Source organism: Toxotes jaculatrix, chromosome 8 (assembly GCF_017976425.1).
Source record: "Toxotes jaculatrix isolate fToxJac2 chromosome 8, fToxJac2.pri, whole genome shotgun sequence".
Classification (NCBI taxonomy): domain Eukaryota; kingdom Metazoa; phylum Chordata; class Actinopteri; family Toxotidae; genus Toxotes; species Toxotes jaculatrix.
In genome coordinates, this window is record NC_054401.1 from 28,043,194 (window position 1) to 28,070,734 (window position 27,541).

General features: G+C 42.6%; 1 protein-coding gene across 4 annotated transcripts in view; it reads left to right on the forward strand.

Annotated features, from left to right (window-relative positions):
• cdk14 (cyclin-dependent kinase 14) overlaps positions 1–27,541 on the forward strand; it is a 153,336-nt gene that overhangs the window by 64,810 nt on the left and 60,985 nt on the right. For all 4 annotated transcript variants that reach the window (XM_041043469.1, XM_041043470.1, XM_041043471.1 and 1 more), the window contains 3 exons: positions 2,646–2,769; positions 12,591–12,711; positions 17,587–17,680. In XM_041043469.1, the coding sequence (XP_040899403.1) occupies positions 2,646–2,769; positions 12,591–12,711; positions 17,587–17,680 (339 nt within the window). The remainder of the gene's footprint in view (positions 1–2,645; positions 2,770–12,590; positions 12,712–17,586; positions 17,681–27,541) is intronic.

Genomic DNA, 27,541 nt, shown 5'->3' on the forward strand with positions numbered 1-27,541 from the left:
ATTTATGTAGTGTTTCTTTTTTCTTTCTGTTTGTCTCTGTCACTTTGTTCTGTCGCTTCAGTGGATAATTGTCTCACCTAAACTGCAGGGTTTCTTTCAATACATTCAACCAGATGGACATCTCATATTCACTTATTATAGTTGAGTGAGCTTGTCTGGCAAGCAGATGTCTGTCAGCAGGTCACCACTGACTATAAGAAGGATGGTGACAGAAACCTCCTTTTCATTTGAAGTGTGTCAGAGTTTAAATCTGGCCAATTATTGATTGGGCCTCCATATTTTAACTTGAAAATTGGCCTGTCAGTGAAAAAAATGAAATAATAATAATAATTATTATTATTATTATTAGTAGTAGTAGTATTAGTAGTAGTAGTAGTATTGCCAGTGACTGTTATTGTGTTATTGTGTATTAAATCTCCTCAAACCGCCCTCAGGACTTCACTTTTCCTCAAATATTAGGATGCAAATGGAATTGAGATGTCTCCAGTCGAAGCCAAACAGAAAAAGAAAAAGCTCCTTTTAGGAAGACTTTGATGTTTGAATGAAAGAGCCGACCGAAGAGAAAAAAAAAATACAGATTTCTCTTTCTTTTTTATTACCATGCAGTTGCACTTCTAACAATGCCAAGGCTTTTCAGAAACGTGTTTGATATACATGAGTAAACACACATTTCCCATGCTAATTTCCTGCACCGCAGTTCATCTCTCACCCGCTGAGTGGAGGAATAGTAAACCACTGACCCGGTGCCTCCACATGCCAGACAGGGCCTGTCCCTGATTGGACTCCACGGTGCTTCAGTCCGCTTAATTGACCGAGACTGTGGTATCAATGAGATGAGAGAAATGAGAGCGAAATGCTGGAATTGGAATAAAACTGAACGCTGGATCTTCAGCGCCTCATTATTTGTTGATTGACACGTCTGATTTGCCATATCTCAGCGGCAAAACAAAACAAGTTAAGTGTGGCTCTGACTTTGGATACGTGTTAGGATTTAGTTGATATTCATGTTGGAAAAACTTGTGTCCAACAGCCGCAGATACTGCGGAGTATGCATATATTAAAAACTAGATTTGTTTTTTGGATGCAGTTTAGGTTTATGAGCTCTGTATGCAGCTGTTGGGACTGTGTTTAATTTCAGGAGTCATTTTCATTCATTCATTCATTTGACTTGTCAGCAAAAATACTGACATGCTTTTAAAAAAATACTTTTATTGTTTTAAAGAACCACAGTAAATGATCTGCAGTTGTTACAGATGAAATACTTTAGCTTGATATAAGCTCATGGTTTTATTTTTGTCATTCATCGTTTTCATAGTTCATAGGATTTTGCACAAGGTGCAAACAAATCTCGTAGCATGAATGAAGCACACAAAATTTGCAGTTAAATAGATTTCAGCAAAGACAGAGTGACAAAGTGAACTGGAACTTGAACAGAAGTTTAAAAAATTGAATTCAATGTCACATTGGAGTTCGCTGAAATAACACAATACCCTACACCTAAATAAAATATATATATTATAATTTGAATCACTAGCACAGGAGTGTACTTAGTTTTGTAGTATTTATCTTGGACAGTAACAATGAAAATGTTTCGCCTTTTCAGAAATGTAACTGCATTGAGTTACAGTAGCTAGTGGTTTTCTACAACGTCCACCACAGGATCATTATAACAACCTACTGAGCTGCTGCTCTGTAATCCATCATAAACTGGCATAAGAAGGTCAGTTTTCCAAAAATAAGTTTTCAGTATTGCTTGGATAATCAACTCAAAAGTCCAACAACTTTCCTGAGCTCGATAGCATAGACTGGAGCTAGAGACAAATATTATTTGGTGAAGGATGAAAATGTGTGTGTGTGTTTTTTTTTTTTTTTTTTTCAACTCCTCTGGGTCAAAGTTGAGTCATTTAAAATTTTCTAGCCACGCTGCCTTCCTGCCCTCTGCTGTCAGCAATCCTGTCATGCTCCGTGCAATCGATTTGCCGCCCTTCACAGAAAATGAAAAGGAGGCAGCAGCCCCTGCCCAGCTCTGCGTGTTTGGATGTTATTTCAGCGCACCCTGTCACACCCGTCCACGCATTTCTGCCCGTCACCTCCCTGTCTTCTTTTCCTCCGCTGGAAAAAAAACACACACATTTCTTTATCGGGCAGGTATTGATAAAAATGCATCATAAGTCAGGATTTATATACTGAAGAAGTAATTGTGAAACAGTATTAGACGGTTTCATTTATCTTTCACCGGTCAATGCGGCAGTTCCCAGGAACTCAGCTGTGAAATCAGAACGTAGGCCGTAACGTCTCATCCGTTCGATTACTGTTCAATAGTCCCAAGTGGGGAAAATGAAAGCTGTGTTCTTGACTGATGGCTCAGTATTGATTTTGGTGTGTGCGTCTTTGTGAGGGAGACAGCATTTCATTAAGCTATTTGTAAATAACATGTGGGGGTTCATGCCTGTTCTCATTTAGACTGGACTGAAGTCACAGCTCTACCTCGGTGATGAATATTTTTTCTCCACACCTCTCTGCACTGCAGACCTGCACTTTTTAATGTGCCAAAATATACCCTCCGTATTAGATCTGTCTTTGCAGTGTCTTTTGTGCGTTTGTGTTAAAAAGTGTACTTTCTCTTTGTTCACTTGTGTTTCCAGCTGTTCCTGTTCCAGTTACTCAGAGGTCTGTCCTACATCCACCAGAGATACATCCTTCACCGCGACCTGAAACCACAAAACCTGCTCATCAGCGACACCGGAGAGCTCAAACTCGCTGACTTTGGTGAGTATGCTAACCCTAACCCTAACAATTGCAGGATCAGGCCACAAAATATCAACCTGAGAATGGCCTGACTCAACAGACGCAGGGTGTAGGGAATTAAAAAGGAGTGTCTGGTGCTGTAGTTGCTCATTTTCAGTGTGTGACACTGTGGGAGATGACTGACACATAATCTGGGCCACGTTATGACATCCTGACAGGAAGACAGAATTTTTATTCCTTATCCCACGTAAATGGACGACATCTGCAAACATGGTGAAGTAAAAGACATCAATTACCTAGAGTGACACAAGCTGCCTGTTTAACTGGCAAATTTCATTGGACACAACATTCCTTGTTTTCTTAGCCAAGTAAAGGCGGCAACTGCTGAATCTGACACAGTGAAAAGTCAAAACGGGATCAGACTACAAGGTCATGGATTTCTAGAGAAAGACCTGGGATTTTTGGGAGACTTTTTGTTCTGATTTTTGGTCCCAGAATCAGGGTAGCTTTGTTCAGTCTGTTGGTCCATCAGTCCAACATTTAGTCCCAGATCACAGTATCTTTACAACTGATCTTTCCTCTTTTAGTCAAAGCCTAGTAAGCGTGTATGTGTGTGTGTGTGTGTGTGTTTCTGCATGTTTGTGTGAGTGTGTTAGGAACCCCTCCTGAAGTGGCACCATATGGCTTGGATCCATGCTCAGTAAACACTGCCTACATGGCTTGTCTGGCATCCTGGGGGGCAGACAGACTGACAGTTCAGCCTTTTGTACACTCCATCCATCCATCCATCCACCCATCCATCCATCCATCCACTCATCCATCCATCCATACATCCATCCACCCATCCATCCATCCATCCACCCATTCATCCACCCAGTGTGTCTTTAGTGTCTTTAGTACACCAGCCCTCTTTCTTTCAGCCACCCATTTCCTAAATCCTTCAAACCCTCTGTCTCCCCTACCCATTCATCTCCTCCACCATCCCACCCTCCCTCCATCCCTCTGCCCAGACAGATGGGAGGAGGAGGAGGAGGGTGGCAGCTTCATCAATAATGCAAACCTTGTATTAGTGTAGAAACATTACTGCGAGGGAAATGAGAAGGAGAAAATAATGGACAAAATACCAAATGAGCAAGAATGAAAATCCCTGGCCTATTAGTCTGTCGCTGGAGCTGTGCTCATCAACAAACATGCACAAAAACACAGAATCAGCCTTTGCCTGAGGGATGCCAGATGACGAAGGTGAAGGCCGTTGGAGTGTGTGTGTGTGTATATGTGGTTGTGTGATTGTGTGGCCGCCAGGGCTCCCTGTGGTCCCAGGCCTTGGCAGTAGGAATACTAACGGCTGACAGCTGAGGCCAGTGGCGCTGGTTGAGAGGGAGAGTATCAAACAAAGAAAAGTCTGAGAGGTACAATGAGAGGTGGCAGAGCACTCAGTGGGGATGAAGCTTGGTAGGATGGAGGCTACAAAGAGGGGGGGGGGGGGGGGTCGTGGTGCATTGATCCATCAGTTTCTCCATCCAACTCTGTGGTGCAGAGCAAGATACCGCAACCACCATCTGTCTGCCAGTGACTGATAATGGATGTACATGGTTCCCAGAAGATTCTTAACAAACTAGATCAATGGGAGAAAAGCACTGCTGCACTGACCTCTGAGTTTGTTGAACGTCTGACCACACCTGTGATCACAGCTGGATGTGCTCAGGTGTGGTGGCCAATAGTGGAAGCGGTTGTAGTCGCCTCTAGTTGGCTGATTAGGATTATTCACCTGATTTCATTTAGTCTTCAAAGACCTAGCTGACCTCCTGACCTGTACTCTAGCACCAGTCAGGCCAAAATTTCCACTTTACCTCTGGTTTAGATATTTCAAATACATACATTCACATTCACACTTACTAGGTGGAGTCCAACAGAATGGATTCTAGTTCTACGTGACTTTATTTTATAATTCTGTTTTCCTGTAGCACCACCTTCAGCCTATCTGCATCTCATTTGCAGATTGTCAGTTAAAAAAAACTCTCAAAGGGAAAAACACTTTTTAACTGTAATGACTTTATGGACTTAAATCCAGGATTTTAGCCTTGCTGCTGGTAAGACTCTGACATTTCAAAATCATCATTACTTTTTTTTTTTTTGTTCCACTCAAGTCTTTTCTATTGTTGGGTATAATGAATGTTTCACTGTGCTGCCAGGGCTTTAAAGTGTAAGTATTGTTTAATGGTGTATCCTGCGTTTCGCCCCGTAGGTGCTCGGCTCTGGACAGTGCTCTCCTACTTTGGATAAGCAGTTTAGAAAATGGAAACACTTCCAACAATCAGGCTTTGTTGTTTATCTTTCAACAGTAAATGCAGCAGTAGTGTGTGTGTGTGTATGTGTTTGTAAATTTAAAATTCAGAATTTTTATATTATTTGAAATATCAGTATAAAGCTTCAGTCTTCCTTATGAAGTCATATAGACCTGTTATACCTCAAAATACATTTTCATTAGATGGACATCATTAATCTTGCAGCTATAGCACATTTGATCGCTTTTGAAAGACAAGAAAATTTTCAGGAAAAATTTTCAGTTATCGAGATGAGGACAGGATCCTACAACAACAACCTTTCAACACTTACCATGACACCACAGAAGTTTTTTTTTTGTTTTTTTTTTTTAAGTTGTAGATTATGTTTACAGACGAGTAATCGGGCAGAACGTTAGCTGACTTAGCAGGGAGGGCTGATATTTCCTCCATATCCCTGCTGCTGGTGGTGGAGTTGGTCCAGATGCTCCCTTCTGCTCCTCTGTGGGTTTACTCACTTTTTAATGAGCTGCACAAACAACCAACACACAAATGAGGCTTTGAGGAGCCCACATGTTTCATATCAAGGACACAACTAATTGAGGCTGACTTAAACACTGTGTGGGGGGGGTGATTTATAATGTTTGTGTAGGGGAGCTGTGTGGACCATAATCACTGCACACAAACACCTATCAAAGAGTGGACCTGGCGTTTCTTCCTGACGTTACCTCTTACACTGTGTTGACTAAAGAACCAAAAATCCCTAATTTACCACCAGTGGCACCATGAAGCAGCGTGGTAAGAGTTGGACCCTGTTTTGCTTGTGTCTTTTATTTTGAACATACAACACAGATGGATGTAACTGCAAATGTAAGCGATACTATACACAAAGAAGACTGAACACTAGCAATCATGGATCTAAACAATTTAGATCAAAAATACATGCTTGTTAGGCCTCAGTGTATTTTGGTGAAACACTTAATGCAAACCTAACTGTGCTCATAAAGGGAAACCACCACTTTAGGGCGTAACAATAGACCCTGTTCAAGGTATTTTAACCAATTGACAGCTTAGGACAAAATTAATTCAATTACACTTATTTCACTTATTTTAGTACTAAAGTGTGCAGTTGTCTATTTACAACAAACAACTGCTACCACAGCAATGATGTTATGTCAGGTCTATTGTAAATAGAAATCACTGCTCTGTCATTGTTGTTGATAATAACCAGAGGGAATTTCACTGAGGCCGTCTACATGAAGACTACATTAAGCACAGTCATTTTGCTAGACAAGTGAGCCACATTCTAATTATTGTTATTATTATCTACCTTCCTGGAGCCACACACACACACACTCACACATGTAAGTGCTGGCAACAAACACACTTTGTTATCACACACACACACACACAAAATGACTTTAGCCTTGAGACAATTTTCTGATGACAAGCCAATAATTATAGAAGTGAATGAAGCAGCAGATGAGAATTGCTCACGGCCCACGTACTTCTCTCATGAGAGAGTGCATATGTTCGCAGTTGCGATGAACCTGCTGAAAGGCTGCTGGTGCACACGTGAAGCACTGCCATATGCTGCCAGTGTCCATCACCAACCTGGAACACAGGCAGTGGTCAGCGAACAGAAACCTTATCTGAGGTCCGTTCAAATACAAAGTGACGCCTGTGAGAGAGCTCCATGCTGCTTTGGATGTGCCTGTTTGGGACTTTGTCTTTCAGAGAACCTCTTCCAGACAATCTGTGAAGCTGCTACATGCCTGTGAATCTTTAAATCGCTGGAGGCCTCCGCAACAGTATTCATGGCTCAGGTCCGTTCAAGTGACCCAGTGAGCATGTTGTACTCACTCACAGTACAAAGTGACTTGTTTGTATATAAGTTAGAGACATGGCTCTAGGTTGGTCTCTTGGTCCTCCAGTTTCAATGACCATATAGGGAAGGCGTAGTTGGGCGTTCGCGGTTCTGAATTGGTCACAGTTTGATTTCACTTTATAAACTAGGCCACCCTTCATAACTATCCTGGTTTCCAGAGGTCACCTAACAATTAAATGTAACTATGGGTCGTAACATCTTTACAGGTCAGTGTTGTTGGTCAGTCCACCCTTTTGGTTCGGACTAAAATATCTCAGCAGCTACAACATGGGTTGCTGTGAGATTTTGTTCAGACAGTCATGGTTCCCAGAGGATGTACCCTCATGAATTTTGTGCTAATCTGACTTTTCCTCTACTTGACATAATTTTGAGTGAAGTGTCTCAACAACTTTTGGCTGGACTTTCATTAAATTAAACTCGTTCCCCTCTTTAGAATTACTTTAGTGAGTCGGACTTTTTCCCTAACATCATCAAGTCAGCATTCTGATTTCTGACCAGATCCTTTCTAAAGCTGAAAATATGGAAACACTGTTAAAGAGTCAAACAGATTGACCATGTTTCTCAGATCTCAGCAATTTCTTTTTGCGAGTACAATGTTATCTTAACAGACACAAACGCTGACTAAAACTGTGCAAGTAAGACTTATGTTGTAAAAGCCCAGAATTATCCTGGAGGGTGTTTTTGACGAACTGATCAGTGGAAAGAAAGTGAACTTTTTTTTTGTCTTCTGAAGGGGGCCATGCCAGAAACAGTTTGAGAGCCACCCAACCACAGAGAGGACTGAGGATGTGAACCTCAGAACTGGCAAGGGTCTCCTCTTTGCCGGAGTTGTCTTACCTCTTCAACACTGTAATTGCTGTGGAGCCGTCTGAGGACATGGACATGAGGCTTCTTTGTTAAAATAGTGAAAACTGAACATTAGAAGCTCAAGCTCTAGAATCATTTATTGTGGGACCATAGTGTTGGATTACACAAAACTGAACGATAGCTTAGTATGTCTCCTGTCCGTGACTGCAGCTGTAGCTAGCTAATGTGTACTGATGTGCGTGTTTATTTTCTGGGGAATCAGTGTTGCTGTGCTGTAAAGTAACAGCTGCTGGGATAATGATGTGTGAGGAGTGAAGCAATGTGACAATGGAGCTGGAGGAATGTCTCAGGCATCCGGAGCAGACTGTTTGCCTCTCCCCTGTGTGCTGTTCCACTCCGAGCCCTCACAGCAGCACTGGGATGTGTGGGCTGGTGCACGGCTGTTGGAGTGTGTGTACCTGGGGTTGTGGACTTTTGGTTGCAGATGGTCTATTGAAAGCCATTAGATGAATTATGGCTGGTGATGTGTGCGTCAGTGTGTTTTTCTGCCCAAACCTGAGGCCATACTGAAATAAAGTGCTGGAAAATACACTGTGCGTTTGTGTGTGTGTGTGTGTGTGTGTGTAGGTAATGACCTGACTGTTTTCACGGAGGCTACTATAATGTAGAGCTCATTACAGTCCACTTTGTGTTGGGAAATGAGCTGGGACAGTGGCAGGTGGTGCAGACACACACACAAAGAGGCACACCGTTTACACAAAAACCTTTGTTCCTTTAAAAGAAAAAAAAAAAAAAAGCCAAATGTATCCAAAATATGAAATCAATGCAAGTCGCAATGGCAAGCTTTAAATAATAAAATAGTTAAAGTTAAGACATAAAAAATAGCCGATAACAGAGCTACCTAAAATATTTTCCGCAGGTGATTCTCTGACTGACTCTCTATTACGTCAGTTTAGAGAGTCAGACCCTTTTCTTAAAAAATGATGGGCCCAGCAGCCAGACAGGGCTGTATTCCTCATCCATATTATATGTGTGTATTTTCGCCTGAGTGAATACAGTAGAAGGAAGCTTTGTTGTGCAGCCGAATCAGTCCAGACTTTATGATTTCATGACTTACCAATAAGCCATTATGTTCTTTGTGTTATTGTGGAAATGGTGAAGCCTCCACAGCCTATGAATCCTAGTAAGTGTGTTGACCTCAGAATGAGCCCTGTGCTGTTTGCCTACATGCAGCCCAGAGAAGCATGTTTCAGCCTTTAACACCACTCAGACATGGAAATGTCTTCGGAAGTTAGTCAAGGAGTTTGATATCAGCATTGTATCGGCATGCTCACATGCAGGAGAAAAAGCTTGTAGCAGCTTATAGCCGTGGTAGGCTAATCCAGTTTAAAATGGGTCCCTTAAATGGAGATCACAAATGAGGCTCTGTCCATGTGAGACAGGTTTGACCGCTGCTGTGACCCGTAAATGACATGAAATCTTTTCCTATGCTGTCTAAAAACTTTTAACAACAACAAATAATGCATTTTCCACTTTTGCATTGGGAGGGAGGGGGGGGTGGGGAGGGGTTGATGCTGCCCTTGAGTCAAAATTAGTTTAGAATATGTTTTTTTGTTTTCCTCTGTGGAATGATTTCAAACAGTATTTAAATAGCTGCTGGCAGCGTACTGTAGAACTCCCAATCTGCTGCATGTTAGAGGAGGAGGAGGAGGAGAAGCAGGCGGAAGCAACAAACTGCCTTTAAAATCCAAATGAACTTCAAAAGAACAGTGGGCTGTTTCCCCTGGGGACAGAGACTATTTCAGTCCCTGTCTCTGTGCCTGTTCATCCCGCCCAGCTCTTCCACCGTAAAGTATATTTTGTGACCTCTGTTGCAGTGTGTGAGACAGTGATGTATAATTCACTGGTGACCTTCACCCCAGCAGCTACCTGGACAGGATGGTAGGTCAACTAGTGAACCACAAGAGATGAAGGTGGCTGACTGTGTGTGGGTGTGGGTGTGGGTGTGGGTGGGTGCATGAATCTATAGGTCAGGTCTTTGAAGTAGTACAGTCCTCTGCATTAGAACTTGTGTGGTTTTGAGGGGGAAGGTCAGAGTGCTTTGGTGTCCACACCACCATCATGTTGCTGCTAACTTACCTAGCAAACACTGTTCAAGGTGATCCAAATGTCAAAGCACAGGAAAAAAACACCAGCTAAACCAGAACCAGCTTCTTATTATCAAAGTGGGATTTGAGCCAAGCCTGTATCTGTATGGGTCTAACACTGTTTCTTTTTACCTACACCATGATACCTACACTATTGATGCTGCAGCCAAAGATCAGAAACAGAATTGCTGTGTTACTTTTCCCTTATCCTGTTGAACCTGTATTTAATTCCAGTAAGTAAAGGGTAAGGATGGTGACACTCTCTATTTTTAATTGCCGCTGAATCACATAAAATGAATGTAATTCAACAATGAGTGTGCCCTGATTACAAATATTTATGTGTGCGCCACACTGTTGCACTGGGTGACATGGTAATTTACTCTGACTAAATAGACAGTGACAGTGTGTAACAACCCATAACAAAACCACTAATAATAAGCATATGGTTATCCCGATGACATATTGCTAGTTTCTTTTAATATTTTATTGCTATTTGATTTGTGGATTGTTGTTAGTTAGTTTTGTTGTTAATATATAGAGTGTAAAGGTGCTGCTCAGTTCAAGCCCATATAACTTCATGAATAAATTCAGCATTGTGTTTTTACGGTTTGGGTGTGTTCTCTGGGTGACTCTGACAGCCTCGCAGGTCAGAGTTCACCTTTGACTCTGCACATTTTTGCGATTGGCCTTTTTGTTGATGAGCATGGGCTGGTTTTGTTGCATGCTATCGTTGGTAATGATTCAATCCATGGTCGGGGGTTCAGATCCTTTGTTTCAGCCCGAGGGACTGTATTTAGGGTAGAGGCTGCTGCTATGTCAACAAACCTATGGACTCTACCTGCTCGCCCACCACCCAGGTGAGGCAGCGGAAGCACCACAGAGGAGCAGAGCAACATCGAGTGTAAATCCACGTGTGGCTGCCTTCTGTTCGGCACACTCCTGCTTCAGCAGGGCTATGGCCAGAAGCTGGTACAAAAAAAAAAATCAAGTTTGAACAAATTTGAAATGACATGTAATTCCTTCCAGTGAATTTTTTGTAAAAAAAAAAAAAAAAAAAGTGACAGCTCTGTAATGCACGTTGACCTGTTCATATCTACGACCAGTGTGAGTTAACACTGTGTCAGTCTGAATGGGCTCTTATTTTCTGGGCATGAATCCGTGCTGGGAAACATGGTGAAGCGGAGTGCGGTGCAGACAAACAGCTCTGTGATATTTCACCCAGACGCTCCAGACATTGCTTTGTTCCTTTTATACTCTGTGCTACATGTAACAAACAAGCCAACCACCTACTGCTGCACTTTCTTTTATGATGAGTAGATGTTGTCCGCTCTCACATCCCCACACACCAACCCCCTGCATACACACACACACACATACAGTGGAAATGATAGCCTCTCAGTGTGAACGGCTTGATGGCATACTTTAGATCAGTGTGTGGAAATTACAGTGCTTGGCCTTGATGAATGCTGGCTGAAACTCCTTTCTCCTGTGGGTGTTTAAACACAAGGAAATGTTAAATACCACCTCCCTCATCTCATTTGTTCTCCCCTCTGCCCTTCTTCCTCCCACACACAGGGGACTAGCAGCAGGGCAGGAAGTCTGTTTTTTTTTTTTTACCAAGCTAAATGCTTTAATTAAGCCCTCCGACCACTCGGGAAGAGACAAAGAGGTAATGCCACCAGCCTCATTAAAGCTTACTGCATCTGCACTCTGCTCTACCATTAGCTGCCGTGGAAGGACTGACACCAGATACTTAACTAACCCGGGTTTGTGTCAGTGCATAGATAAATGCTGGAATGGGGTTAGAACAGCCTGGAGAAGCTCATGGAGTTCGTGGAGAAGGTTTAAAAATTCAGCACTTGATGTGTCTTTCAGAGACAGATGTAGCTGTACCTGTACTATCACCAAGTTTTAACCACAGTCCAGTGGAAAAATGGCAAATGGTGTCTGATCCATTTAATGGAAACAGGAGTTTTGATGCCTGACTGATACACGTCACACGGTTTCTCAGTGAAACCTAAAAGGTCTTCCATCATGATTTGCATTTGAAGAGGTGCACTTGTTGCAGTTCAGTGTACAGGAATCAGTCCAAAGACAGGTTAGATAAGAGCAGTTTGCAATATGATACCTTCAATGAGTGCAGAGTGGAATATAGAGAGGTATTTCACACACTGAAAACCACACAGGCTTTGCTCCAGTGCTTCTCTCAAGTGAAATAAACGACTACATTTCAGTGACATTTGCTGTGGATATTCATGGTCATTGGAGGATGAACCCTGATGTGTCTGTGACCTTACCTTTTCTTCACGTACATGGTGTGTTGGCTGATTCATTTGGCAGTTATTGTGTTGCTGATGTCAGCCTAACTTAGTCATGTTGTATGATTTATTAACAAAGTACTTCACCTTTGTCACACACTAAGCTTTTATTGAATATGAACTCAAGATAGATCATTGTCTGCACATGATAAACCATCTTGAGGCTGATGTCCTTGCAACACAGTTCTGCCTTAGCTTTATTTTATTCTGTCTGTTTTATTTTTATTCATATTCATCAGAAATATTATTTTTATTCTGATTCTTCCTGCTCATCTTATTTAGGATACATTGAAGTATGGTTTCTCCTTTCCAGTTTTCTTCTTTGTTTTCAGAAGCCCCGGGAAAGGTCATTTTAATGATAATGCTTTCTGAGACCATGTTGTTGTGTTTTTCCCATCAGGCCTCGCCAGGGCCAAGTCAGTCCCCAGCCACACCTACTCCAATGAGGTGGTGACCCTGTGGTACCGACCTCCAGATGTCCTGCTGGGATCCACAGACTACTCCACCTGCCTGGACATGTGGTGGGTACTCCTACTCTCTGAGCCATAGAACTCATCATAGTCTTATCACTCATCACTCTTTGGCCTTGGTCACACTGCCACCCCAAATCTGTTTTTTGTTTTTCATATTCAGATTGTATCCTGATTGATTTTAGATAGTCACACGCAATGCAACACATAGACAACATTAAATCTAGATGTATTTTGCAGTGTGTGTGTGTGTGTGGCACTTAACTACAAAGCTAACTGTTAATAAGCAACTCTGGTCAGATAAATAACAAGAATCAAATAGTGAGTGTTAACATACTTCTCCCAGTGTCGGCATGCTACACTGAAGTGCTTCTTATTTCTCAAATAAATTGCCTGAACATAAAAAGCACTCACACTGGCACACAGGCGGCTGTTATACTAGACAAGCGAAAGTTAACTAAATTTGTGCGTTCTGTGGCAACAGCTGTCAAACAACCCATCCGAAACTTTCTCCCCTGACAGAGTGTTCAGACATTATTCAGCTCCTTGTTACTGAAAACTAGGCTCGTTCAGACATTAAGGAAATGGAGAATGAGTGTGTCCCAGTGATGGAGGAATCTCTGTCTCCTTCTAGACTGCTCATTCTCCACCTACCTCTGAATCTTCTGTCCAACAATACTGATGTTGGACTATGAGTTGAGCCTCATTGACCCCTCTGTCTGGAGAGGCAGACAGCAGGGACATCCCACGAGCCTCAGATGCATTATCCATCATCCAATTAAAGAACAGTTAGGGGCTTTAGTGGTTTTTGAGGCAGAGGGGAAAGTGGGTCTGCTTCAAGGCTATTTGCAGGTGGACAGATCCACAGAGTGTTGCTCCATCCCTCTGAGAGCCACACACACACACACACACACACACACACATACCCCTGGTCACTTACAAAGCAGTCTTCCATGAAGATGCAAAAGGACCAAAAGGTTGTGGAGATTTTTTTTTTTTTTTTTTTTCCTGCCACGAGAAGCCTCCATCACAGCAGCCTACAGGTTACAGGCTGCCATCTGTGAGGAGGGAGGGTGTGATGGAAGACAGGCGAGGAACGGCTTTATTTTTACTCTGCTTAGCACATCGCCGAAGCTGCAGCTTTCACACGCGTCTGTCAGTCAGAGTCGACACTGAAATCAGTGAAGTGTGATCATGCTCGGATTAATGCATAGGTTTTAGCCATGGTAGCCTGCACCGCAAAACATTCCCAGCTTTAAAGATAAGACTGATTTTGTTTTATTTTTTTTTTTCTTAAATCAGCAGTGCACTGTCTGCCTTTCAGAACTTTCTGACCTGCCTGTGACCCTTCTGTGAGAAGCTCACTTCCCTCCTTGAACAATATTGAGCACATAAATATATGACTGGACATATTGCTCCTGCTCATGATCACCGCTGGATGCTTGTGTTTTTGGCTGGAAACATGGTGGTGCAAGAAGATGATACGCCATCATGTGTTGGTGTCTGATTGCCATTGTCTTTTGCCATTGCCAACACCTCCAGCAGTACCTGCCAACGATCACTGATTTTTTGCGCTCAAGAGTCCAAGGTTTCATCAGTTCACCACGGGTTCAATGCTAACTCCACCACTTCTTTCAGCTCCATCACAACTTACCCATGCACCATCACCCTCTGATACTACACTGCCTACAAGCAATGGAAGCAATTGGAGCAGAGCGGCATTTTCATGCCCACTGACTCCTTTTTGCTCCTGAGACAGAAATGTTTTGAGAATTGGACGAGGTCTGTCCACTTCATCAGTGTGCTGATACGGGGATGATGCACTTTTTTTTTTGCTTCAGATACTCTAAAGTGAAGTAATTCAGCTGGATCATCTCCTTAATGCAAAGAGAGAGCTCCACAGGGACTTTTCCAGAAGATTGTGTAGTATATCTTCTTAGAAAACTCTATCTCTATATCTTTAAATGACTCTACAAACACTATAGATGGTACCTTCGACATTATGACCAATCATTGAGGGCACCATCCTGTTCAAGAGTATAAACATCACACACCAGTGGAGAAAGTAAAGCTACATATCCATACTTGTGGACACCTCTCACTGCTGCGAGTGCTGTGCTAGCAGTATTGCTTGTGATTTTGTGAATTTTATGTGATGTGCCAAGTGGGTTGGCAATATCAAGCTCATTGATATATAGCTGGAGAGGTAGGATGAGATCCTCTGTGGACAGTAATTCATTTTCAGGGAAATGAGAAGCATTAGAGCAGGACACATATTGACCAGGCTCCGTATTTGGTTCAGAAATCGTGTTAGGAATATCTGTTTCTAAGAATATCTGCTGACATTCCAAATGGATAGGTGCGCTCCATAAAAGTTTTTTTTCTGAATGAAAACTCTACACCTTTAGAGGCCGCAGTGCCACTAACAAGTTCATCAAATTCAGTACTGGTAGCGACGCTTTAAATAAAAAAAAAAAAAAAAAAATTGTCACAGCTACTCCGTGAGAGAGGGACACAGCAGATAAATACCTCTGAGGGTGGGTCACTTCAAGTCTTTCACCAGCATTGTTTACCAGTGTACATGATCCAGCAGCATGAGCTAATGATGCTCTGCTCGGGCGGCCTTGAAGGTCATATGGAAAGAAAAGGAGATAAATAGTGGAGTGGTAGAGGAGGGTGTGTCAGAATATGAAGATAAAGTAGAATTTGAAGGTGAGCTTGACAAAGAGAGCACACCAGGGAAAGTGTTTTTGTCTCTGACTCATTTGGAAAAGATAAAATAACTTAAAAAAACAATCAGTTAAAACCAATACATGTAGCTGATTAAAGATACAAAGTGAAAACCTCCCTAAAGGTTTAAATAGTAAGTCCTGAGGAATAACTTTAATGAATACTCACTTGTTATGACGCTCTGTTTTGCAGTGTGAATCCCTCTGTATTTGTTGCTTGTCTGCGGCAGAGGCTTTCCTGTTCATTAACTGTCTGTGAACAAACAGGCCTGTATTTACCGAGGCTAATTTACTGTGTGCTAAGACTTAAGGAGCGCAGCTGGCCCCAGTGACTGACTGATTTACGGAGAGCTTACAATCACAGCACCTCTGACACGGCCTAATTACAAGTGTTAAAACTCTCTGCTGTGGGTTCAGAGCCAGCAAGTGCATTGAGCAATAGGAACAGACTCAGAAAGGGGACAGTTACTGTAGAAATAGACATAGTATAAATAGATTATATAAACAGACAGAATTTCTTTACGTTTCATGTCTTTTATTTGTAGCATTAACAGCAACATCTATCTTTCTGGAACAGCTTTTATTAACCAGCAACACAATCACACAAAGGCAACAGAGTAAAAAGATCTAACCATAATCCCTCTTTAGGTTACAAGATAAATCCTATACACTTCACTGGCTTCAGATGTCCTTTTTTTTTTCTGAATTAATTATAGTAAAACTAATAATAGTGTCAATAGTTTCATACATTCTTTGAATTATCTAGTGGTTTTCCGACGTACTGGAATAAGAAACCAGAGTGGAAAATATTACAAAATCATAATCACACAGAATAAGATAAAATCCATCTGACTTTGCAGATGTTCCACTGCCTCCAAGTGGCCAAATATCAGGCTGGGCAGGTTAAATCCCTATTTAGTAAAGTTACTTAGTCTTTTCTTCTTCTCTTGTCTCTGTTGTCAGGGAGTAACATCATCCCTCAGTGTCAGATGTAAATCATATGAGTGGACTGACAGTGAACTGATAGAAATATCTAACCCTGTATGGAAAGTGACCTGCATCCATTCTCACACACCTCAGCTAACAGAGCAGTTCTGTATGTTGCCATAGAAATACTGGAGGCCGAGGGTACAGCTGTGTCATGGAGGTGGATGGAGCATTTTCGCCTCACAGCAGGTTTCAGGGATGTTAAAATGGGAAGAATGGAGGAATTCCGAGGAATGAATTTCTGTCAATATCTCTCAGTCTCTCATCCTTTCTCTCTCTCTCTCCCTGCATGTCTGGTGGCTCTGCACTGAGCAAAAAAGTGTCTGTCAGGAAACAGTAGCGCTTTGACAAATGAGCTCTGACAACAGTTTACACACACACACACACACACACACACACACACACACACACACACACACACCTATTTCATTTTCTTCTTCTACTCTCTCAGTGTAACAGCCCCTCATAGGTTTCACTGAATTACCAATTTTAATTTCACTGAGGTTTGTTCAGGAGGTTAAAGGAGGCACATTGTATATAAAGATCAAACCAGTCATTATCATATATATTATCATTATCATTATTATTAGTAGTAGTAGTTGATGTAGTATTGTTTTCTTCAGTAAATCATAACAACATCAGAACAAATTTACCAATGGACTTGGTTATAATGATGTTGAGTTTTTTTTTTTTTTGTTTTGTTTTAGCTGAGCCAGCTGTAATGAAGGGCTTCGTTACCCGTGACTGTCGGGTATGGTTTTGTAAATATTGCACACGGGGAGGTTTGGTATTAATTGTGTTTTTTGTAAATAACGTGACAATGTACGGTAATAACAGAAAGCACTTTTTATTTAATCTGCACATAACATACATTCGCACATAGCATATTTGCACATTGGGAGTTTCTATGTATGGAACATGTAACAGCAACATTTATTGCATATTGTAACTGTTATGGTTGAGCAGTTGGCCTCCGTCGGATGCCGTGGTGGCCACTCGGCTCCGTCTGGAAGGGAGAGGAGAGTCCGTTAGACTCCGTTGGCAGTTTTGTGGAACTTATATTCTAGCAGTTATGTGAAGGATGGTGCAAGTGCCTATACTGACACTGTTTAGGTTAACACTTTTCCCTGTCGTGTCTCTGTCGTCAGAACGGCCATTCTAACACCAGTATTGAGTGGGAGACCTTAACATGTGTCACTTTGTTTTTCAGGGGGGTGGGCTGCATTTTCATTGAGATGATCCAAGGAGTGGCTGCCTTTCCTGGGATGAAGGACATCCAGGACCAGCTGGAAAGGATATTCCTGGTGAGTCCCTGATGCTGCAGAGCCTAAGTGTGTGTGTGTGTGTGTAATGTGCATGAGTATGTGTTCTGCTGGCAGCCATTGTGCAAACTTCTTTCTCCTTCTCTCCCCTAAATTTTGCAGCTCTGTCTCACAGAAATTACATTTCTATACAACTAAACTTCAGCAGCTGTTTTTGTATGAAACGTAATCGCTGGCTGGATTATGTTCAGAGGCAACAATGTTTTATGAATGAATGAAGCTCTTCATGGCAGCCATTCACCAGGGAGGTGGTAGGGATGGATGGCGGGCGTAGAAACCACAACGAGATCAAGGTTTGCATCCAGAGTCCTGTTTGTGGTTTAGGCAACAAAAGCACTTTGGTTACATTTAGGGAAAGATGGTGGATTTTGTTGAACAATGCAGTCGCGGTTATGTTCCATAGAAATGGCTGTTATAGTTTAGAAATGGGATTTTAAGGGAGACAGGAATAAAATTATAGTTCTGTTCCAAAGGAAGACGAGAAGTGTCACAGCTGGACACACACCTGTTTTCCAGTGGGAGTTTCATGATTGTTCATTGATGTTATAATGTGGCCTTGAAAAGATTTTTGTACTTAGGCCCAGTCCAAATTTTGGTCTGTACTCGAGAGGAGTTGAGGTTCAAAGGTTCAATACCCAGGACCAGGAATGCAGGGGGGTGAAATAAAAATGTTTTGGCCTTTAAAAACATAAAAGTCAAAATCAGTTCCTCAAACGTGTGATACAGATGCTAGTAAACCTCTTTTTTTTTTTTATTTTGAAAAGGAGCCTATTTTGTATTTTGAGAAGCACTGCTGCCCATCATTCACTTCACTGTAGGAGTCAACATTCAGACAGGAAGAAGTAAATTAGTCATGAAGTTAGCTTTTATACGAACTTGGTATCAGATATGCCAGAATCAAGTTTTTTTCCCCAGTTCAGCAGTTTGGGTCAGTGCTTCAAATATTCAAATATCGGCTGAGCATGAATAAATCTGAATAGATAATAACTATTGCAATGCAGAGCTGCTCTCCAACAGAGCTGCCATGTTGGGATCCTGTATTTGTTAGCATAAGTGAAATGATTATTATTAGGCTGTAAAACGATGGTATTTAAATACCATGTGAGTTAATCGGGCTCATTTATTTTGGTGTATTAGGTATCACCTGTCCTATGAACGTTGCTTTCTGTTGCTACCTTGCTGATGGCAGGGTTAGGATGCAGCATGAATCACTGCTTCCATCCTGCCTTGTCCCAAAGGTACACACTGATAATCTAATAATGTGTGTTTTCTTCACACACATTAATGCCCATTAATTCTGGTCAAGTCTCCTTTACAATTCCACAGTGTACCCTAAGAGCTAGGTGTGTCTCTCTGTTTCAAATTGAAATGTTTCCAGCAGGATATCACGCCATGTCACAAAGCAGCTCCCAGGAACGTTACTGTTGCTTAAATGAGATGGAAATGCCACGATGGTGCTGAGTTAGCATGGAAACTAAATCCCCGGGGAATTTGGTCCATGTGGAAGCCCTACCTGACATTTGACAAGTGAACAATAGTACAGTTTCCATCAAGTAATCATATATATGTGTGTGTGTGTGATAGCATAAATATTTTAAAGTGAAGTGAGGTCTCATGAATCCTTTAATCGCCTGATCTGCCATCCCTCTGCATAATTTCATCCCCGATCTCTTAATTGAAGCAGAATGTAACAGGGCAGACATAATGGATTTATATTCATAGGCTGGAAGGGCCTGAATAATGAATGTCGAAAAATTACTGAGATGTGAGTATGAAAGAGGTTCGACCGGGGGAAGAAGTCAAGTATTGAGACAAAGCATGTTCGCTGCTGTTTGGCCGCTGGGCTGAAGACTGGAGATACAGAGAGTGCGGAGTGGGAATGAATGGATTTTGGATGAAGGGATGAGGAGAGGTGAAGGAAGCCCTGCAGGCAGGGGATCACTGATAAAGGATAGAAAACTAGCAGAAGAAGAGAGAGAGAGAGAGAGAGGGATGAAGAAAAATACTTCTTATTGATTGTCTTTTATGCCAGAAGGGGAAAAGAGGGACTTCCTGCACCCATTTATAAGAGCCCCCAGCCCTCAGTGATCCCAGCAACCCCCCTCTCAGACACAAAGACACACCATGACAGTATGAGGGAGGGAAGAGGCCCAACAGTGGGATGGCCGCTGGCCAGACTGACGATGGGGCTCAGCTGCACATTGCTTCCCTACAGAGGATTTCCAGTTTGGTCAGAGAGCTTTTCTTTTTTTTTTTTTTTTTTTCCAGTTTCTGGCATCATCGTGGAGAATAAGATGTAAAAGAGCCTGAATACCTAAAGGATAATTTGGTGTTTGCTGGTGATTGAAATTTTGCTGTATTGGCATGAATAGTTAAGTGCAGCACATAAAGGACAAGGCACACAAGGTTGGAAATGTAAGAAGAATATTTCAGATATTAAGAAATAAAAAGAACTTTATTTATGTTGCACTTTATAAAACACAGTAACAAATACAGTATTCAAAAAAAACAACTGAACTGATGAGCAGTGAAGAAATACCAGCTTTGACCTCACGTCAAAGACGTCTATGTACTGTGCTATCTACTGCAGTTAGCATGCTAGCAGGCTAGCCCCAGCCCACCTCACAATTCTACTTTATAGTCTCAAGAGGCGATAGTAAGTCAGTCTAGCATCCAGTCTGCCCTCAGTTCAACATAAGACAATGGAGAAGTAGCACTGAACAGTGTGCAAGAACCCACATTCTGCAGCGGGGGAAAAGGAGTGATAGAAACAAAAGTTTTATCTTCCACTGTATTTTCTCTTCCTCCCTATCACTCTCTGTCTTCTGCTGCCCAGGGCTCTCTGTTAGCAGTTCATCCCATCTTCTGATCATCATCGATCATCTGAAGTATTCACTGAGGCTCCTTGTTTCGTCCTGGACTGTGGCTCTGACACTGACTAATCCTCGCTCTCCCACTTTTCGTCGGCCGTAGATTCTCAGGGTGCTGGCCTCTGGGTGCAATCCTGGGTGCATTATGAGGAGTTTCTGTGTTATGACATCTGTGTGGCATCTATCTCCTCCTGTGGCCAGTTTACTGTTCCAGCTGGGTATGCGATGACTGGTACATCTTGATGGTTTGAGTCTTATTCCTCCCATTGAGCTGGCTTTTTCAGCACCTGTCTTGCCCTCTGGAGGCAGCTGACCTGTTTGTATCCTCATCATGGCTCCCACTGTTTTTTGGGAATACCCAGGTACTTGTAGCTGTCCTGTATGTTTTCTATCCTGCTTCCTGGTAACTCCACCCCTTCAGTCCTGATCACCTTCCGTCTCTTTGCTACTTCATGACCACATTTATCCAGTCAGTATGACATTCCTATGTCCTCGCAGTAGATTCAGGTGAGGTGGAACAGTGAGTTCACTCCTGGCGTACAGCTTGATGTCATCATCATGTATAGCAAGTGGCTGGTGGTCACATCACTTCTTAGTCTGTACCATATCCACTTGTTGTCATGACCTGGCTGAGGGGGTTCAGGCCTATGCAGAACAGCAGTTATAAAACAAAATAAAACAAAAGTACTTACAGCCAGGGACTTAAAAGTCATTACTATGTCAGTATGTGATATTCATATTCAAATATCAGAAATCTCCAAGAATGTAAATCACATTAACTTAACAGTCTTCCCAGCTTTTTCCTTGCAGTGTCTTTTTCAAGCGTACTTTTGTAAATAACACGAAAGAATAACTATTTTCTAGAAAATACTGCAATAAATAGCATATATAAAATAGCAGACTGAGCCTTTGCTATTTCTCATACAAATCACATTCAGTGTTTTGTGTAAGTGTGTATTCAGCTGTCAGCTCGAGGTAAAATACTGATGAATATGGAAATGTGGAGTTTGTGCAGCTTGGCAAGACAGAGTGTGATCGCAGAACTAGCCTACTTGTCAGAGTTAGCCTGATGCTGACATTTCCATCTTGGCTGCTCTGCGGCTCTGTGTGTCTGCTGCCAGGCTGTCAGACAGGGTCAGAGTTTGTATGCACAGCCTGAGAGACTCTTGTGAAGGGCACCATCAATGAATTATGCGGAGTCAGAAGCATCTTAAAGGCCATTTTGTTTGAAGAGAGGGAAGAGAAAGGTCAGCTTCCGTCACTGTTTGAGAGGCACCCTGCCAGGAGTTTAGGCCCGGCGCATTGAACACAACGTCTGCAGAGCTGGAATGTCACGAGGCGGTTTGGAGTTTTTCTCCTTTTAGCCAAACCTCCAGTGGAATGGGCAGAAAAACTGTGGCTCTTGTCCTACGTGTGCTGCTGTTGGACACCGATTCAGATTCTTTCCTGAGTGCTAATTACAGCTAATCAGAATGACACCTTCTGATGATTAATGTCCTGTCCTGTTTGACAGAGCTCCCTTCCCGGAGTGAAATTGATCAGCTCTAGCGTGCAGTGTCAGTTTTGCTGAGTCCAGTCCTCCTTAGATGTTCCAATAGGGAATAGGCTTGCGACGTTTACCTTTTTCTCCCAAACCTCTCCTTCTTGCTAATGTGCCAATTAACAATTAAACATTGAATCGGACTCCTGTTGAAAATAGATAAATCCCCAAGAGGCTTTTCTGTTCTGTACTTGTTTGCTAAACCAGATATTTTCACAGGGCCAATTCCCCTCTGATACCACACATCCACTGTGTTATTATCCTTGACAGCATTAAGGCTGTGCCATTTCCTGGGCTTATCACCATCCCTACAGTTCTGCATGTCTACGCCTGGGTGAGCGGTGGTGTAAATGCACCCTTTTATTTATTCAGAGTGTCTGTTTAAGATGCATGGATGTGTCTTTAGTCATAAAATAGCTGTGGTGATTCACATACACTATCTGTATGTTCATCTTGTACTTTAGATGGCTTTGTGTCTTCCTATACCTCTCTCTCTCTCTCTCTCTCTCTCTCTCTCTCTCTCTCTCTCTCACACACACACACACACACACACAGACACACACACACACACGCACAGTCTGAGAATGTCTGTGTGAATTAAAGTTGTGGTGGTTGAGGCCATGCTTACTCGAGCTGGTTAACTAGCTGTCAGCACACAAAGGATTATGTCCACTGGAAGCTCTATATGGATATGGACAGGTCTATCTGCAGGAAATAGCCTGTCAGACAGAGGTGAGTGTGCTTTGTTTGTGCATGTGTGTGTGTGTTTCTACACACCTGTCTACGGAAGACACTTTATGTACACCAACACATTGGCTAAGTTAAACATAATCATAATAATCTGATCATGGTCATTAATCAGAGTAAAGCATTACTGCAATTAAGATGTTTGCATGTTGCTTATATTTCATTCATATTCTTGTTGCCATGCTGCAGTCTGATTAATAGCTGTAGATGCTGGCACCTCTTTCCAATGGTACAGTCTCCCTACAGTATAATATATATATACCTACAATTTCCTGCCATCAAGCCATCATAGTACAGCACACCCTTGTGTGTGCATTGTCCTCCAAAAAATGTGTCCCTCGAGGAAAACCTGCCTCTTTCTAAATGGCCACAGCAGACGTGAAGCACAGCAAATATAATTTCACCACTGCATCAGTGAGTTTGCTGTGGGCTACCACTTACTTTTTTTTGCTGTGTAGCCATGGATGTACGTACAGCTATACCTGGTTTACTTTGATACTGAGGAAAACTTAAAAACATGATGATTCAGGCAAGTTTGGGGATCGTAAGGATCGTTGTTTTTCCATGATTTCTAAGGGGAATTAAGTTAAGTTTATTTGCAATGGACATCAGTCATAATCACCTCTGGAAGTGTAAGTCACACTGAATCTAATAATGTGTGTCATGCCTGGCAATCAGGCATTAAAGGTTTTAAAGTAGTTTATTTGCCTTTTACTTCACATGTAAGAACGTTGGCGATTCTCCTCTAGACATCAGAATTGTAGTTGTGTCACTGTTGTGCAGCAGCAGAGGGGTTCTGCCATGGAGCTGGTATGCATGGTGCAAAGACCCATTCCTCTATATAAAGAAGCCTGTTTATTCCTAGTATGAAGAGTAAGCCTGTGCATATGCAAGCTGATCTTGTCTCAGGAGACAGCAAAAGGCTGCTGGGGAGATCCATCTGCTGAAAGCCGGACAGGATAGTCAGGGCTTACTGAGCACATTCCACCCGCTCGCAGTGGGAGACAGCTGATCCACTTGGCTCTGGTTCGGATGGGTTTGACCCCTGCCTGGAGGTGACCCCAATCTGCTCAGCTCTGACCGGGGACCACTGGAGAGCAGCGAGGGGAGGGACTGGGATTTTTGGAGCAGAGAAGGAGATGAAGGCCAAGGTCAGGGTTAGGACAAAGACAGAGCAGAGGTAGGAATGTGGATGGTGCAGGGGTTGGACACAGGTGTGACCAGGGCTACTGAGCTATAGTTGCTATGGACTTAATATCAAAATTCGGTATAGTGGCATCTGGTCCAGTAGCAGCTTCCAACAGTAATGTGCAGACTGTGTTAAATGAGGTAAATGTACTGTCTACTCAAAAAAAGAAAATGCTTTATGCTTGCCAGACCTTTCTAGGGCTCAATAAATTCAGTGGTTAAATAGCTATGGGACTTGGAACTGTGGCTACTACAGTCACCAGACCCAGCGGCCAACACATCAGCAGATCCCCCCTGTAACCATTGAAGGAGGAGGTATTGGAGGCATAAGCATGGGTGCAGCACCCATAGGGAGATCAGTGCCTTGTTAAAAGCTAATTCTTGTATACTGGCATGCTCTTCTGTTTTGCCTGACAATGTTCTTTCTCTGGAAAACAACTTGGATCACATGTGACCAGAGAGAATACTGGGCCCTGACCTGAGACATCTGCTGTTACTACTGATGCCATAAATGTGGATGGGCTTTTGAGTGGGCAGGAGCTGGTCGTAAATCCCGGGGTAGTGATCTCTCCATCTCTTTTAACAACAGCTGATCTGTGAAGCACATGAAGGTCTGGCCAGAAGGATCCATACAGCACTGAGTCTGAGGCTGGATACTTCAAAAAGTGTATAGATGATATCAGTGTCGTAAGGAACATCACTACATTTGCCAACCAAAAACCCTGGTTTTACCCACAAGGTGCATCCAGTGTTGAGAGTATGCAGTGCTGGCCTTTAGATCAGCTAGGGCTGAAACCTTAATGTGGACATCACAGCAGCAAAGTGTGAACATAGAAAATCCAGAGTCACTTCCATGACTCTAGAGAACGTAGCACTCACATCCTTCATGATGATGTGTTTCCAGCAGCTGGTCAAGGAGCACATAACATCCAGACTTCCCTTCACACTGTCCATCAGTGTCACCATCAGGACTGACCAGGCTGATTGCATCCCTCTCTCCATCAGTGGAATTGCTGTGGAGTCAGTCAATAGCACACGAGTTCTTGGGAGTGCACATTACAGATGACGTGACCTGGACCTTAAATACCTCCTCTTTAGCCAAGACAAGCACAACAGCGCTTCCACCTCCTGCAGCAGATGAGGCGCAAACCCCCCCCACCCCCCCATCCTCAACACATTCTACAAAGGCACCATAGAGAGTGTACTAACCAGCTGCATCTCTGTCTGGTATGGAGGCTGCAGGGCCTCACATCGAAGGACCCGAAGGACCCTGGAATTTAAGTCACTAACGTGACTACTGCTGATTAGATTTAAGGGGATTTACAGCTGTGACATTATAAGTGACTAGTGACATGTTTGTGACAAATCAAAGGATAAAATATTTTGCTTTTGTGTTCGAGCTTCTTACAAAATAGTGATTGGAGTGTTATAATGAAGAGTCTGAACAACATATCGTACAGTTCATCCATCAAATTCAACATCATTAAGACTTTCAGTGGTATTTTCTGCTTTCTGCTCAAAACAGTGTGAGAGTCACTGCAGTCAGACAGCAGTGGGACGGAGACATAGTTTTTGTTGCTGTGTGATACTGGCTCATTCGCTCAGTGAGACGGACACAGACCTTCACACACCTTCATCTGGCAAAATAGCTGAGTCTGGCATTACTGTGACCGCAGTGCAATGTCATCTTCCAATGTAGATCACATACTGTTCATGTAGGAGCACATTCCTGGTGGAGTGCTTGTCATTTTTGAGATGGAGGGGGAAATGATTGTCACCTTGAGAACCATAGAGACATCCAGAAGTCTTACAGACTTTCCTGTAGGTACATGTTGACATTTATACAGTGGTATTTTCAGAGATGCAATCAGTTACATTTACAGTGGCTTTAAGAAATATTCAGACCACTTTATATTTTTCAAACTTCATTATGTTGTAAATTTGATTTTAAATGAATAAAACTGGCATTTTTTTTTTGCCCATCAATCTACTCAAAAAAACAGGTTTTTAGAATTTACTAAAAATGTAAACTGAAATCTGTCATTTAGAAAAGTATTCAGACCCTTGGTGCAGTACTTTGTAGAGCCCCCACCCCGTTTGTCACAAACGGGGTATGTCCCCTGACATATCCTCTCCAGCTCTGTGAGACTTGTCCTGAGCTGTCAAATGACTTTTACTCAAAGTGGCTTCTGTCTAGTCATAAAACCCTGATTGATGGAGTGCTGCTGAGATGGCCATCCCTCCATCAGGTTCTCCATCACTGTATGGGACTTCTGAAGCTCAGTTAGAAACATCACTGGATTCCCGGTCACTTCACTGAGTGACGCCCTTTTTGCCTGGTTACTCTGTTGGGCTGGATGGCCAACTCAGAAGAGTCCTGATGGTTCCAAGCTTCTTCCATTTCACAGTCAGTCCTGGGAACACTTTGGAAATGGTTTTATAACCCATCTATGCCTTGTCAAGATTCCCAGCTTGGTTTTTGTACTGACATGCAGTGTTGAATGTGGGACTAAACACAAGTGTATGTCTTTCTAAACTATGACCAGTTGATTCAGTTTTCTACAGGGGGACTCCAGTGAAGTTGCAGACATATCTAAAGGCACCTGACCACAGTTTGGCGTAGCCACAGCAAGGGGTCTGAATAGAATATTTCAGTTTTACAGTTTTAGAGTTTTAGAGTGACAAGAGAGTTAAAGAGTAACAAAATTGGAAAAATGTCTAAGGTCTATTGAGTACTTACTGAGTACTAAGACTTTCTGAAACAGCTGTCGGTCAGCTGACTGACTTTCCTAGTCAAGACCATCCCATTTCTTGGCTATAGAAACCTCCTTGTTTGGCTTTTCTGTATGTTAAGGGTCACCGTCCTGCTGTTGTCCTAAAAGTGAGGGACTATTAATATGGATTACAAGTCCTACACTATGAGTCCTTTCATCCATGATAGATGTAAACACTCTCAAACGCCTTATACAACTTAAATTCAGCACGTTCACCTTACATCTGTTCCATTTTACATCCAGTGTGCTGGAGCAGAGCCAAATCAAGAAAATTATAACATATCAGTGACCTAATCCTTTATGACTGCACTGTATTTATTACAGATGGTCCATATGACCATTCATCGTTAGTGAGGGGCACCATGGTTCCTGTTGACCCTCTGTTTGACCTCTTTATTAGTGATAATACTGGCAAGATCTAAGTAAGCTGCTCCGGTGGCTGCTGTCCGGCTGTGCGGTGATGTTTCACCTTTTTTTCCTACGCCCCCGGAGCTATACGTCTGCTACTCTGTGTCCTCATAAAGACTCTGACATTCACAGCCAGTCCCAACCACCCTCCACCTTGCGCTCCCTCTCTTCACTTCAAAGGCCACTGAACTCTTCCATGAATAATGCAGGTCGATTTCAGCTCTGTTGACCAGATTGAGATCCACTCACATGCCCACTCTTTCCCCCCTGTCACCCCATAACACTCCCACAACCTTTTCATCCTCCTTCATAACTC